The 12,544-nt window shown below is 49.3% G+C and overlaps 2 protein-coding genes across 4 annotated transcripts in view; one reads left to right on the forward strand and one right to left on the reverse strand.

Annotated features, from left to right (window-relative positions):
* LOC123997768 (tyrosine-protein phosphatase non-receptor type 23-like) overlaps positions 1-4,076 on the forward strand; it is a 22,554-nt gene extending 18,478 nt beyond the window's left edge. Inside the window, 6 exon segments of the mRNA XM_046302307.1 lie at positions 2-972; positions 1,274-1,458; positions 1,568-1,672; positions 1,778-1,916; positions 2,097-2,213; positions 2,813-4,076. Coding sequence (XP_046158263.1) covers positions 2-972; positions 1,274-1,458; positions 1,568-1,672; positions 1,778-1,916; positions 2,097-2,213; positions 2,813-3,403 — 2,108 coding nt within the window. The 3' untranslated portion in view covers positions 3,404-4,076.
* A 133-nt stretch (positions 4,077-4,209) lies between these two features.
* LOC123997766 (sterol regulatory element-binding protein cleavage-activating protein-like) overlaps positions 4,210-12,544 on the reverse strand; it is a 40,100-nt gene continuing 31,765 nt past the window's right edge. For all 3 annotated transcript variants that reach the window (XM_046302303.1, XM_046302301.1, XM_046302302.1), the window contains exons 14-21: positions 10,565-10,766; positions 10,328-10,443; positions 9,521-10,022; positions 9,091-9,259; positions 8,142-8,308; positions 7,934-8,014; positions 7,272-7,478; positions 4,210-7,169 (exon numbers count right to left, since the gene is read on the reverse strand). In XM_046302303.1, the coding sequence (XP_046158259.1) occupies positions 6,924-7,169; positions 7,272-7,478; positions 7,934-8,014; positions 8,142-8,308; positions 9,091-9,259; positions 9,521-10,022; positions 10,328-10,443; positions 10,565-10,766 (1,690 nt within the window). In that variant the 3' untranslated portion in view covers positions 4,210-6,923. The remainder of the gene's footprint in view (positions 7,170-7,271; positions 7,479-7,933; positions 8,015-8,141; positions 8,309-9,090; positions 9,260-9,520; positions 10,023-10,327; positions 10,444-10,564; positions 10,767-12,544) is intronic.

The raw sequence follows: 12,544 nt of genomic DNA on the forward strand, positions 1-12,544 counted from the left end.
CAGCCCCAGTTACCACAGGGCTACCAGCCTCCTATAATGCCTCATTCAGCCCCCCAACAGTCCCAGGCTCCCCAAACTGTAGCCCCCATGACCCCCACCATGTACGCTACTCCTTCAGGTGTGAACGGCCCTCCCGGAGCCCCACCACAGCCCACCTCTATGGGCCAACCTCGGCCTCCTCCCCAGCACATGATTCCACCAACTGCTGGAGCTCCTCCAGTGGCCCTCCCACCTAATGTCATCCTTCCCTCACCCTCACCTTCTCCTTCTCCCTCCCCAGGCCCCTCTTCCCTAGGCCTGGTCCCCCAGAGGCCCTCCCCAGCCCCCACCCCTGGCGGTCCACCCTCTCTCCCTTCCTCCTCATCCCCCTCCCTCTTCCCGCGCCAGAACTCCATCACAGACGACCTGCTCTCCTCCAGCCCAGAGAGCCAGCCCGGCGGCCCCAAGGCCCCCGCCAACGTCCTCCAACCCACCAAGGCTGACCCTCAGGACGGGGAGCGCCGCAAGAAGAGCTCCGAGGGCATCCGGCTGATCCAGGGCGACCCGTACCAAGCCCCCGAACGCGTAGCCCGCCTCTGCGGCGAACTCGAACGCTTCCGGTTGGCCGTGGAGTCTCTGGAGCGCCCGTCGGTGGACGAAGGTGGCCTGTCGCCTCTGGATGCCCGCTGGAAGGAGCTCCAGGAGGGGCAGGAGAGGGACGCCAGGCAGCTGTCCATCGCCATCGCCCGCTGCTACACCATGAAGAACCGTCACCAGGACGTGATGCCCTACGACTGTAACCGCGTGCTGCTGCGCTCGGGCAAGGACGACTACATCAACGGCAGCTTTGTGGAGGAGCTGTCGCCCTACTGCCCGCGCCTCATCGCCACGCAGGCGCCGCTGTCGGGCACGGCCGCCGACTTCTGGCTCATGGTGTGGGAGCAGAAGGTTTCGCTGGTGGTCATGCTGGTCTCAGAGCAGGAGTTAGATAAGGTATGAACACACACCAGAGGAGAAGGAATGGGTCATTCTAGGGGTCGCTCATAAAGGCTTACTACTGTGGGTGGTAGATGTACCACCTGTTTGTTTGTTTTACCCAAGAAGGAATGAAAGGTAGGTAAGGAATTGGATAATGCAGAACTTTGATGAGATGGTTTATTTACTTCCAGACTAAACGTTTGTGAAAACACATTTGTTATTTCATTGGAAGTTATCGGTCCATATTTTGATTGACACATTGTCATTTATTGAGAGAACCCCAACTCCTAGTTGTTTCTTTACTGTGTTTCTGTAGGGAAAGGTTTTGCGATATTTCCCGACAGAACGCGGCCAGCAGCTTGCTCAGGGACCAATCACAGTCACCCTGACTACGCAGAAGACCACGCCCACCCACGTGGAGCGAATGATTGGCCTGCAATATCGCGACCAGAGCCTCAAACGCACCGTCATACACCTACAGTTCACCTCCTGGCCTGAGCTGTGAGTCCACACAGTAACAACTGAATAACCACTGTATGCATGAAAATTAATATCTGGCTATCGAATACCATTTCACTTCTTCTCTCTCTCCCCCCCTTCCCCCTCCCAGGGGTCTTCCTGAGAGCAAGAGCAATCTAATCTGCTTTATCCAGGAGGTTCATGGATACTACCTGCACCAGAGGCCCTTATACACACCTATTGTTGTGCACTGCAGGTAACACACACATGCTATTTTATTAAGATCACCAAACATCATGATTAATCAAAACCGCGTGTATGTGAGTATTTCCACGAACCCGGTCTCTCTCCGTGACCTCAGCTCTGGCGTGGGGCGTACCGGCGCCCTCTGTCTGCTGTATGCAGCGGTACAGGAGCTGGAGGCAGGGAACAGCATCCCTGACCTACCTCTACTGGTCAAGAAGATGAGGCAGCAGAGGAAGAACATGTTGCAGGAGAAGGTTAGAGACACACACCTAACGACCTCATACTTTTACAAGGGGTTGAATGTGCAGTCTCGTAAGAGTGACGTCACATAGGCAAGTTCTCTAGTAAAGCTCAAGCCCAGTGCATTGAGTCAGTGTTGTTTGTTGGTGTGATGGCTCTTCAAGTTGTCTCCTGTCTCTGGTGTCTGTCCACAGCTGCACCTGAAGTTCTGTTACGAGGCGGTTCTGAAACACGCTGAGCAGGTCCTCCAGAGACACGGCTACCTCCCTACCGCCCCCTGCAGCAAAACACCCAGCACTGCTGCCACCAAGGTGAGCACAGTCTCTCACTGAGACAGTTTTTGATCCTTTTGGCATTCAGGCTTTAGAGTCTCAGGCACCTGAATGGATAGTGAGTAGTGGTGATTGAAGTCGTAAATATGCTCCTATTGAAAATGTAATTGGATTTTTTTATTTATTTGCACTCGATGTAAGCTAAAATTGAGAGGCCCTATAGATGGGTTAGCTGACAACGTCACGAAAACTATGTGCACGCTTCAATGGGGCAGAAGTATATGAGTTGTTGTGATTCTGGATGGCCAGATAGCTAGCAACAATGACAAGAAACTGCCATGTGGGGAGTTGTTTCAGCTAGTTTTATCTTGTTTTCACTATGGCAAAATAATTGCTAGCTTACCAACATCTGTAATGATGTATTTGAGAGACATTGTGCACATTTATGAGTGTTCATTGTGCACATTTATGTTTTCAATAAACATTGGAGACAATATAGTTTACATGTTGTCAACAATCTAAGCCAACGCTGTCTGTTTTGCCCCATAGTTGAGCATGTTTCGCTGCTGTTGCTTGACAACCAACCCGTCTATGCGACACTCCTGTCTAAATATTGTCTGGTTGTCTTTTCCCTGTAGCCTTACTCTCGCCAGGAGTCGCAACAGGACATAGTTCTGGGAGGTGACATGACCATCAGCTCCATTCAGGCCACCATCGCCAAACTCAGCATCCGGCCTCCCGGTGCCACTGACCCAGCCATGGACCCTGTCCTCGACAGTGACGCTTCCTCTGGTCTGGAGGACCAACCCTTCAACCCCTCCACCGACCTGCCCTTGGATGGAGAGCCAGCCACCGCCCCGGCCCGGGACCCCTCTCCCAGCAGTCCCCTACTCTCCTCCCCAGAGAAGGTTCAGTCCCCATCACCCAATGGTGTGGATGCCACCGCCCCTTCCTCTCCCCCCACAGCCAATAACCATGCAGTCCCAGAGGTGACCCCTGATCCAGCCCCTCCCTCTGGCCCGGCCCCAAACTCCCTGGAGCTGCTGGCCTCTCTGACTCCCGAGGCCTTCTCCATGGAGGGTGGTGGGTGCAAGGGGAAGCACCGTGTCACTAAGCAGAGCTTCCTGCAGCCTGCCGAGGGCCAGGGCCTCCACCAGGGGCCCAGCGAGGAGGGGGGAGACGACCCCCTGAGCAGCCTAGACCCGCTCTGGAGCCTCAACAAGAACTGAAACACAGGAGCCACGACGCCCTCTTTCTTTCTCACTTCATAGCAGTGTGTTAAACTGACCTGTAGCCTTTAGTACTAGTTCTTCTTGATTCTCTGATTCTTAGTTAATGAACCAAAATTACTAGAATGGTGGAAACTCCAAGAATCACAACTAGAAGTGCTTAGTGGTAGGGGCAAGGGGTTGGTTTGAACCTGGTCCTTTCTGTTGCTTCAGGGGTCATACATTCTGCCTCCTATCACTGGTGGCCTGGCTGTGCTTCTGGGACCAAATCACGGAGCACTCGTCTTTTCTTTCCTTCTCTTTGTCTGTGTTTCTACCTGTACCAGATGGGACTGTTCTTCACTCCATGCTTCAGAGCTGGCCACTCGGCATCACTACAATCCCAGCACGCCCTCCTAGCAGCAGTTTCTATGGTCCCCTCGTACAGCTGGTCGCTCCAGGCACGGGGTTGGCTTGGGCTCTTCATGTGGACTAAGATGATGACGGTAGTGACTGATATGGTTGCACTAAGGTGACGCAGACAGAGGCCAAAGGGTGGGGGAGGAGCCTGCAGACGAAGGCGTCGTTGTGGTAACCGCATGCATACATGAATCGGCACGTCTTAAGATGTTTTTCTTGTCTTTCATTAACACTGTAAATATATCTTGAATAAATGTAGACTACCCTCATGTTATTACGTTGTCATGGTTTTGACTACTGTATTTAAAATACACACCCACAGCTTATGGAATGTTTGAATTGATGTATGGTTTATTTCTCAAGTGAGTATCCACTTTTCTACAAAAATCAGACTACAGACCACATGACAAGGTATCAAAGCCTCTTTATTTGGAAATTAGTACAAAGTTTTGCTCCCGTGTTAAAAATAGTCCAGAACATTTGCTACTGCCACTACAGTCTGTGTACCCAAGCCAACCGAAGGGTGGAGGGGGGCAGAGCAGGCCTATGATTCCACAAAAACAATATTTACACCAGTTTCTCTCTGCCCCTCCCCCTATCAACTATTTTGTAGGACCAAAAGGAACAGATCAAGGGGACATGGGCTGTGTTCCAATTACCTTAAATGCTTCCCTTCTCATCTCCTTTCATCACTACTGATAGTACAGTGGCAGAACGCTGGGAAACATATGTAAGACAGGTCCTGTTCCATAAATGTTCTAATGTTTGGAGCATAGTGCTCGCAACACCAGAGTTGTGCGGTTTAATTCCTGCATAGGCCACATATTGTGACTGAATGTGTGTGAACTGCTGCAATGGATGGATGTCAAATAACTATAACATCATTATTTGCAAGCAAGGAGATAAGGAAAGGCAGCTTAAAAGGACTTGGAACACAACCATATTTTACATCCTTCAACATTCATTCCTTAGAGACCCAAGTCATCATCATCAACCCCCACCCCCCACCACACTGCCAGAAGGAGACCATTTGGTCAGGAAGTAAAAAATGATCTTCAAATTATAAGTGAATCTACACACTCTAAAGCATTTACCTATTATTTACACAAAATAAATTAGAAATGTTACAATAGAACATGGGAGCACAACTCCAGTCCGTCTGGGTTTTCGTTTGTCTTCAATTCATGTTATTGATAAACCAGGAGACGTCGCAACACTTGAGGACTAAAGCTGTCCACCCTGCATTCACAAGTCTGATGTGTTTCTGAATGTCTTTCTATACATTGTGTTTCAATGTGTGTGTGTGTGTGTGTGTGTGTGTGTGTGTGTGTGTGTGTGTGTGTGTGTGTGTGTGTGTGTGTGTGTGTGTGTGTGTGTGTGTGTGTGTGTGTGTGTGTGTGTGTGTGCATTTCAGAGGGTTAAGAGTTAGTGCACAAGTTAGTGTGTTATATTTATGTATGTAGAAGTTGAGGGGATTTGCTTTTCAATATCAAGCGTCACGGACCTACATTCAGCTATGGGTGTAAGTAACCAAGTAGGCTAATGTCAAGCCCATTACACACTCTGCATTGCGTGTGTCTGCAGGCTAGCGCTACGGTCACTCAGATCTAAGGGGCTGGAAGAAAGGTTGAGTTAGTAGAGGGGGTCCAAGCTAGAGGGTACCATCAAACTCCTCATATTCCTAGTCTGAGGCCCTCGCTGACTCCTTTGCTCACTTAAATACTAGCTGGGCCAAGGTGGAGTTATCACCACATTACTGGTACACTACCCATCCTCACCTGTTATGCCTGATAGGGTTCTCAAACTCACAAGCAGAGAATTACAGAGATAAGAAATAAGGGAAAGTAAAGAGACCATTTCATTGTATTGGGAAAAAACAGACAGAGAAACTCAGTTGTAAGATGTTTTTCAAGAGGAAGCCATTTTAGGCATTTAAAAAGTAACGTGATTTCCTCAATGGAACCTTTAGTCAGAGAACAAGACATATACAAAGGTAGCATGACCATGTTACTAACGTAAAACAGTGCAATTAAATATATTCACAATCTCAAATGATCTGACATTTCTCCTGGGCCCAGTCAACATGGGAAGAGAGCAGCAAATGTAGAGCTACCACAACTTCAGATGCACATCACAAATTCAAGCAGAAAGTGTAGAGGTATAGAGCCTCCTACAGCTAAAAGGGCTCTTAGGGGCCCAGATGGGTCCTCTTGCAGCAACAGTAGCCCTAAAACCAGAGCCTGAGGCTTGGTAAGGCAAGGAACCTCTCCCCCTCAATCTCCAACTACAAGAAAACACTTCAGTTCCAAAATATTCATATTACAAATATTCATCATAACCAATGTTTAAAAAAAATAAAAAAATCTACCCCTACATTTATGACATCTGCACATTATATTATGCACATCTCAAATTGTTACTTTAAAATGTATCACTAATAAATAGATTTAAACATAAAAACAACCCCCTCTCAAGGTGCATTTCATTACAGTAATCGTATCCAGTTATCTCACACACACACACACACACACACACACTATAATGAAGGATTTTTGTCAGCAGTGTTTTCACCATAAAAGGGACTGTTTCTTTCCCAGGACACAAAACACACACATGCTAGTAACTGCTTAGCTTAGCCCAACAGCCCTCAGACCTCATGACATGAGCCTGCCACACTGATTGGCTGGCGTGGTATCAAACACTCAAATGACAGCATCATAGAGTGCAGTGACAGACTGATTGTTGGATGGTAACCCCTTGGATACAAACCCCCTGAGCTACTAACAAGGTCAAGGGTCATCTTTCTGGTCAGACAGACCTCACCCTGTGGAAGGTTGACCACTTGTAAGTCTGTCTGTCTGTACATCTGTCTCTCCAACAAGACATTAGCTTTATAAAAAACGTTATGTATTGCTATAGAAATCCCCTCCCACCTAATCGGGTGAAGTGCTAACGATCTAAATTAGCCAATCACGTCAACTCTTTCCAAGAAGATTGTCCAACTGCAGCGTAGTGTAGGGCCAAAATGAGTTGCGTTTGCAGGTATCCCCATTGTCATTACTGACCATTTCATCTACTCCTCCAGGCCACAGTGTGGCGCCTGTCCTAGTTCTGCTACTGCTCAGTCCAGCTTCTCCAGCACAGAGGGTACATAGACCAGGCTGAGCTCGGAGCCAAAGTCACAGACGATGGCGGCATTGTTCAGCACCACGAGCTGGCGGACCCCCTGGCCGTCGCTGCTCTGGCCCAGGTAGACCGTCTGGAGGAGGTCCCCGGAGTTCAGGTCCCAGAAGGACACACAGCCCTGGCCCCCTGTCACCAGGAGAGACTCAGAGATCACCCCCAGACTAGCACCACAGCCCACCTCCTAGGGGAGAGGAAAAGAAAGGAAAATTGGGATTGAAGCAGACGAAGGGGCATAAACTATCGTTGAAAAACAGGAGACAAGTTTACACACATACCCACCCACCTGCTGTATGGAGTAGAGCTTGATGCCCGTGCTGCGGTCCCAGATGCAGATGAGGTCGTCAAGGCCGCTGCTGATCACGCACGATGTGGTGCACACCAGCGAGGTCACGTCGCCGCGGTGACCGTACACGTGGCTCACCCGGCTGCCCGTCAGCACATCCCACAGACAGATTGCTCCGTCCTGCCCCCCACTGGCCAGAACCATGGTCTGCAACACAACAATGACAATGACTGATACTTCACATATTCATTAAGTACAAACAGAAAAAAGTGGACTGCTCTGGGGAGGGACTACCTGGAGTTGTTCATAAGAAATCCACATTTTCCGTTGCAAAATGTTTTGCTACGATGTGCCCTCCTAGTAAGGGGGGCTTACACTCAAACGGATTAGTGTAAAAAATATCAGAATTGAGCTGCCTGTGCCTTAGTGACTCATGCACACCCAGCAAGACTGGTACACAAGGTTTGGAAAAGGTGGTATTTTAGGAGAAAGGTGAGCCCATTGCTACATTGCATAACTATCCCTCTGGGGGAAATTATTCAAGGGAACAGGTTTTGGGTTGGAATGCAGTTAGACAAGAGTTTAGCCATTGGAACACAGCTTTGGGTTACAAGGCTGTACCATCGGATGGGGGGGGGATACAGACTGTACCATTGACTAACCTGGTCTATGTAGATGGCAGTGATTCCCCCAGAGTGGCCCTGGAGCGTGAAGAGACAGCATGAGTCCTCCAGTCGATATACCTGACACACACAGAAGGGTTTCAGTGTGTGTGAGTGAGTGCACATTTTATTCTGTTTTAGGTTGGTGAATAATATACACAAGAGTCCACATGTGTGTGTTTCTGTGTGCGTTTGTGTTCTCACTCACCCTGACCGTGTGATCCTGGCTGCCAGTGACCACTCTGCCTGCAGCGGCTCGCAGCACCGTGATGGGTTTCTGGTGGGCACACTGCACCGAGCGCGTCAGCTGGCATGAGATCACATCCTCACTGCTGTAGCAGGGCGAGGGCGGTATGTTACTACGCCCGGGAGGACCTGGCACACGCACACACACACGTCTACAGTTAAAACGCTCCAAAAGTCGAGACGTCACAAAATGTCAAAAGTAACCATAGCCGGAGACACCTTACTTGATAATTAGTTAACTACCCAGTTGATAGCTACCGTAGTACTGCCCGGTCAATAACGTCTCCAAGAATGACCAGGTGACTCCAGTTGTTGACATTTTACCGATCGACTTTCCAAGCATATTAGACATACACTGAGTGTACAAAACATTATGAACACCTTCCTAATATTGAGTTGCACCCCCTGCTGCCCTCAGAACAGCCTCAACTCGTCGGGGCATGGACTCTACAAGGTGTCGAAAGTGTTCCACAGGGATGCTGGCCCATGTTGCCTAATGCTTCACACAGTTGTGTCATGTTGGCTGGATGTCCTTTGGGTGGTGGACCATTCTTGATACACACAGGAAACTGTTAAGCGTTGCAGTTCTTGACACACTCAAACCGGTGCACCTGGTACCTACTACCATACCCCGTTCAAATGCACTTAAATATTTTGTCTTGCCCATTCACCCTCGGAATGGCACTCACACAATCCATGTCTCAATTGTCTCAAGGCTTAAAAATCCATCTTTAACCTGTCTCCTCCCCTTCACCTGCACTGATTGAAGTGGATTTAACAAGTGACATCAATAAGGGATCATAGCTTTCACCTGGTCAGTCTATGTCAAGAGAAAAGCAGGTTCCTAATGTTTTGTACACTCGGTGTACATTGACATCATTGGGTCGATTGACAGTGTGTGTGAAGCTCACCTCTGTACTGCAGTAAGCCCAGAGGCTTGTTGATGTCGACAGTGAAGAAGTCTAGAGAGCCGTCGAGTCTGGCCGCCACGATCCTGTTGTTGAGGAAGGCCAGGGCCGTGATCCCCGAGACGCCGTCTTCATTACTGCAGCGTAACGAGCCCTCCACTGCATCCCACAGCTAACCACATAACACATTAGTACACTTGCCCTGGCTTTTTCTCACTCTCCCTTTGCCAATTTCTCCTACTCTGACTCTCTCTCCTCTTGCAAATACTGTTTCCTGCTTTCTCACTATGACGAACTCCTCTCTTTCCCCTTCTCATCTCATCCACTCCCTCTGCACCCATCCCGTTCTTTCTTTCTGTTCTACAAGGGAGCATCATAGTGTCTAGTGACGGGGTAGGGGCTAGGGGGGGGTCGATTTAGGATTGGGTCTCACCTCCAGTTTGCCGCTGCTCCTCCCAGCAGCAATGAGGTTCCCCCGAAGCTCCATGGCCCACACGGCGCTTTCCCAGTCCGGGGTTCCCTGGCCCTGTGGAACAGGGGGCTGGATGTACCCCAGGCTGCGTCTCCTCTGGGGAGGGGGTCCCGATGGGGGGGAGGGGTAGGAGGCAGTGAGGCCCGGCGAGGGAGGCTCGTGCTCTAGGTAGGCTCTCTCCACCAGCCCACCGAAGTCAAAGCCATCCCTGGGCGGGGTGAGGAGGAGGTGGGAGGGGGGCTGGGAGTCGAAGTTGGTGTCGATGAGGGGGGTGAGGTCGGGTTGGTCCTCAAAGAGGGCCGGGCGTGGGGTGGTCCGCCGCCTGAGGGGATAGCCCTCATCCTCATCGAAAAACTCGCCCCCTGGTTCTGTCCCGCCTCCCAGATTCTCAGGTTCGGCCACACCCACGGCGTCCCAGCCATCCCGTTGTTCCCAGCAGCCACTGCTACTACTCCGCCGCAGCCTGACAGAGAGACAGTTTAGTGTTCAGGGAAGGAGGCTGGATATGCATATAGGAGAACAGGAGGGAAGACTATGTTGGAAGAAATAAAGGACATGGGAATGGGAAGAAGCGTGAACACAGACAAGAAGTTGATATTGTACATTTATTATTAAAATAATACAAGTTGTACTCCGAAGAGGTGGATGGTGCCAGGCTAAAAAATATAAACATGCATGAATACAAGCATGAACTGTCCATAGGTGTGTGTATGTAATCCTGTACTGGCCAAGGTGACCTTGTGTACATGGCACGTGTGCGTGTCTTACCCATGTTTAGGAATGACAGTGAGGCAGTCTCCAGTCTGAGCGTCCCACACACGGATCTGTCCTGCCAGACAACAACTGGCCAACAGCATGCCATCACTCGCCAGACACTCTATATCCTGGGAGGGGAGAAAGAAAGAATGAGAAACAGAGAGATAGAGAGAGGAAGGAAGAGAGAGAGGAGAGATACTTGTAAATAATCATGCAAATGAACAATGGTGTGTGTGCCCAGTCTCTCACCATGCTGTGTCCACGCAGCAGCAGGGGGGAGATCTCGCTGATGGGTGGCGAGTAGCCGTAGTCGTCGCAGGGCAGGTCACCGCGGCGACGGCGTCCATGGGCCACTCCGTTCTGTCCATAGTTGCGGGGACAGAGGACCCGGTAGAGACAGAAGAGCAGCAGCACCAGCAGAACCCCTGCCGCCAGGCCCAGAGCTGCTACCCTAGAGAGAGAGAGGGGGTTAATAACCTGTTTGCTGCCTTCTCCATACATGCCAATAAAGCTGGTTTGGATTGCATTGAGAGAGAGCGAGTTAGAGACAGAGAGAGAGTACCAATGACGGGGAGACCAAGTCTTCTCATGACCCGCACGGAGCATCTTACAACGGAAAGACTTGAACCTTGAGAGAGGTGTGAACTACTCAATGGCGTACCGACATAAATCCTCAGCTCGTCAGAATGACATTCCATAACATGACCGACTGTTTATTGTCCCCCCATGAGGAAAGCCTGGAAAGCATAGCCGTATGTAATGGGTCCAGTGTGTCCCTCTAGTGGAGACGGTTGCAAAGGCAGAAGCCTAAAAAGCACCTGTCGTGTAGAATGAGTCACTGCCATGCCACACGGGTGTGACCAGCTCAACGTGCAATACCAGTCCTGAAACCACGGCAGAGTCTGATTGGTCCAGCACACGTCCTCTCTCAAACATGCTCAAGCATGGAGTCAGCGTGTACATACTGACTTTATTGTCCCCTTAGGGAAAGATTATACCCATGTGGTGTGCACAAACTGGCTGCACATAGCACATGTTCAAGACAACCACACCACTTCAGCGGAAGTATGCTAATGTGCACCGTTAAGAGCCAGGAACAAAATGGTTGTTTTTCCTCACCTTATGGTTGCACTTCCATTCACACTACAACAGAAAGCAGCCTTTCCATTTGAGGCTTGAAATTATGTTCGAAAATTATCATACTAATGTAATTCCATCACCGCCACAGGCCTAGAATAATAAAATAGTGTCTAACATTGATTGGCAACCAGTTTATTTGTTTATGATTACCGGTATTATAAAACAGGCTGAGGGAGATTCTCTGACGGTTGCCTCAACGAAGTCTGTCCCCAAACAATATGATTTGCTGGTTTTAAGCATTAAATGTTCAAATAGCTCTTTGTTGACTGTTGCTGGGTGCTATCGTTCTCCATCAGCACCGGCCTGTACCCTACCTGCACTAAGCTCTCTCCTGGCCCCTTACATCCAGACCGGACACGTCGCGTGCGCGAGCATTGAAAAAGAAATGTAGAAATCCATGTTACTCAATTATTGCACGCCAACGAGCGTCTGCGTTGCCAAGGGCTAAAATAGTACTCCTTTCTATTTCTGACGCAGATCGCACTGCAAGTCCTGCCTCTCCCATCTCCTCATTGGTTTATAGAAGCGGGTACCCACGTGCCATCGACTTATTGGTTATATGCACGTGGGTGAGTGAAAGACGAACTGTTTTGCAGGTTATCTTGGTAACGCTATGAAAGTTTACCATATAAGAAGGAGGAGAGATGACTAGAAACGATATGGTTGACCGTTTTATGTGTGGATTAATTGTCGGAGTAAAGGACCTTGTGCATTTCAGGTAAAATAACAACTCAATGTTTATATCCCAGGACAAATTAGCTAGCAACAGCAAGCTAGCTAAATAGGACAAATTAGCTAGCATGTGAAAGCTAGCTAAATAGGACAAATTAGCGAGCATGTGAAAGCTAGCTAGCTAAATTGCCATACATGATTAATGCTTTTTGACCTGTCCCCAAATTAATGTAATTGGTTCAGAGTTTGCTTTGATATTTTAACCTGCATGTTGTGATCGCGTTTGGTGTGGGGGGACAAAATAAATGTATGCACGGTTTGGGTTCCGTGTTACACTAAGTCTGAATTTATCCTGCAAGGTGACCTAAACTGGGACATGCTTAAACCACCTGACCAAGTCCAAAAGCAATGGGACTC

This window comes from Oncorhynchus gorbuscha, linkage group LG15 (genome assembly GCF_021184085.1).
Source record: "Oncorhynchus gorbuscha isolate QuinsamMale2020 ecotype Even-year linkage group LG15, OgorEven_v1.0, whole genome shotgun sequence".
Classification (NCBI taxonomy): Eukaryota; Metazoa; Chordata; class Actinopteri; order Salmoniformes; family Salmonidae; genus Oncorhynchus; species Oncorhynchus gorbuscha.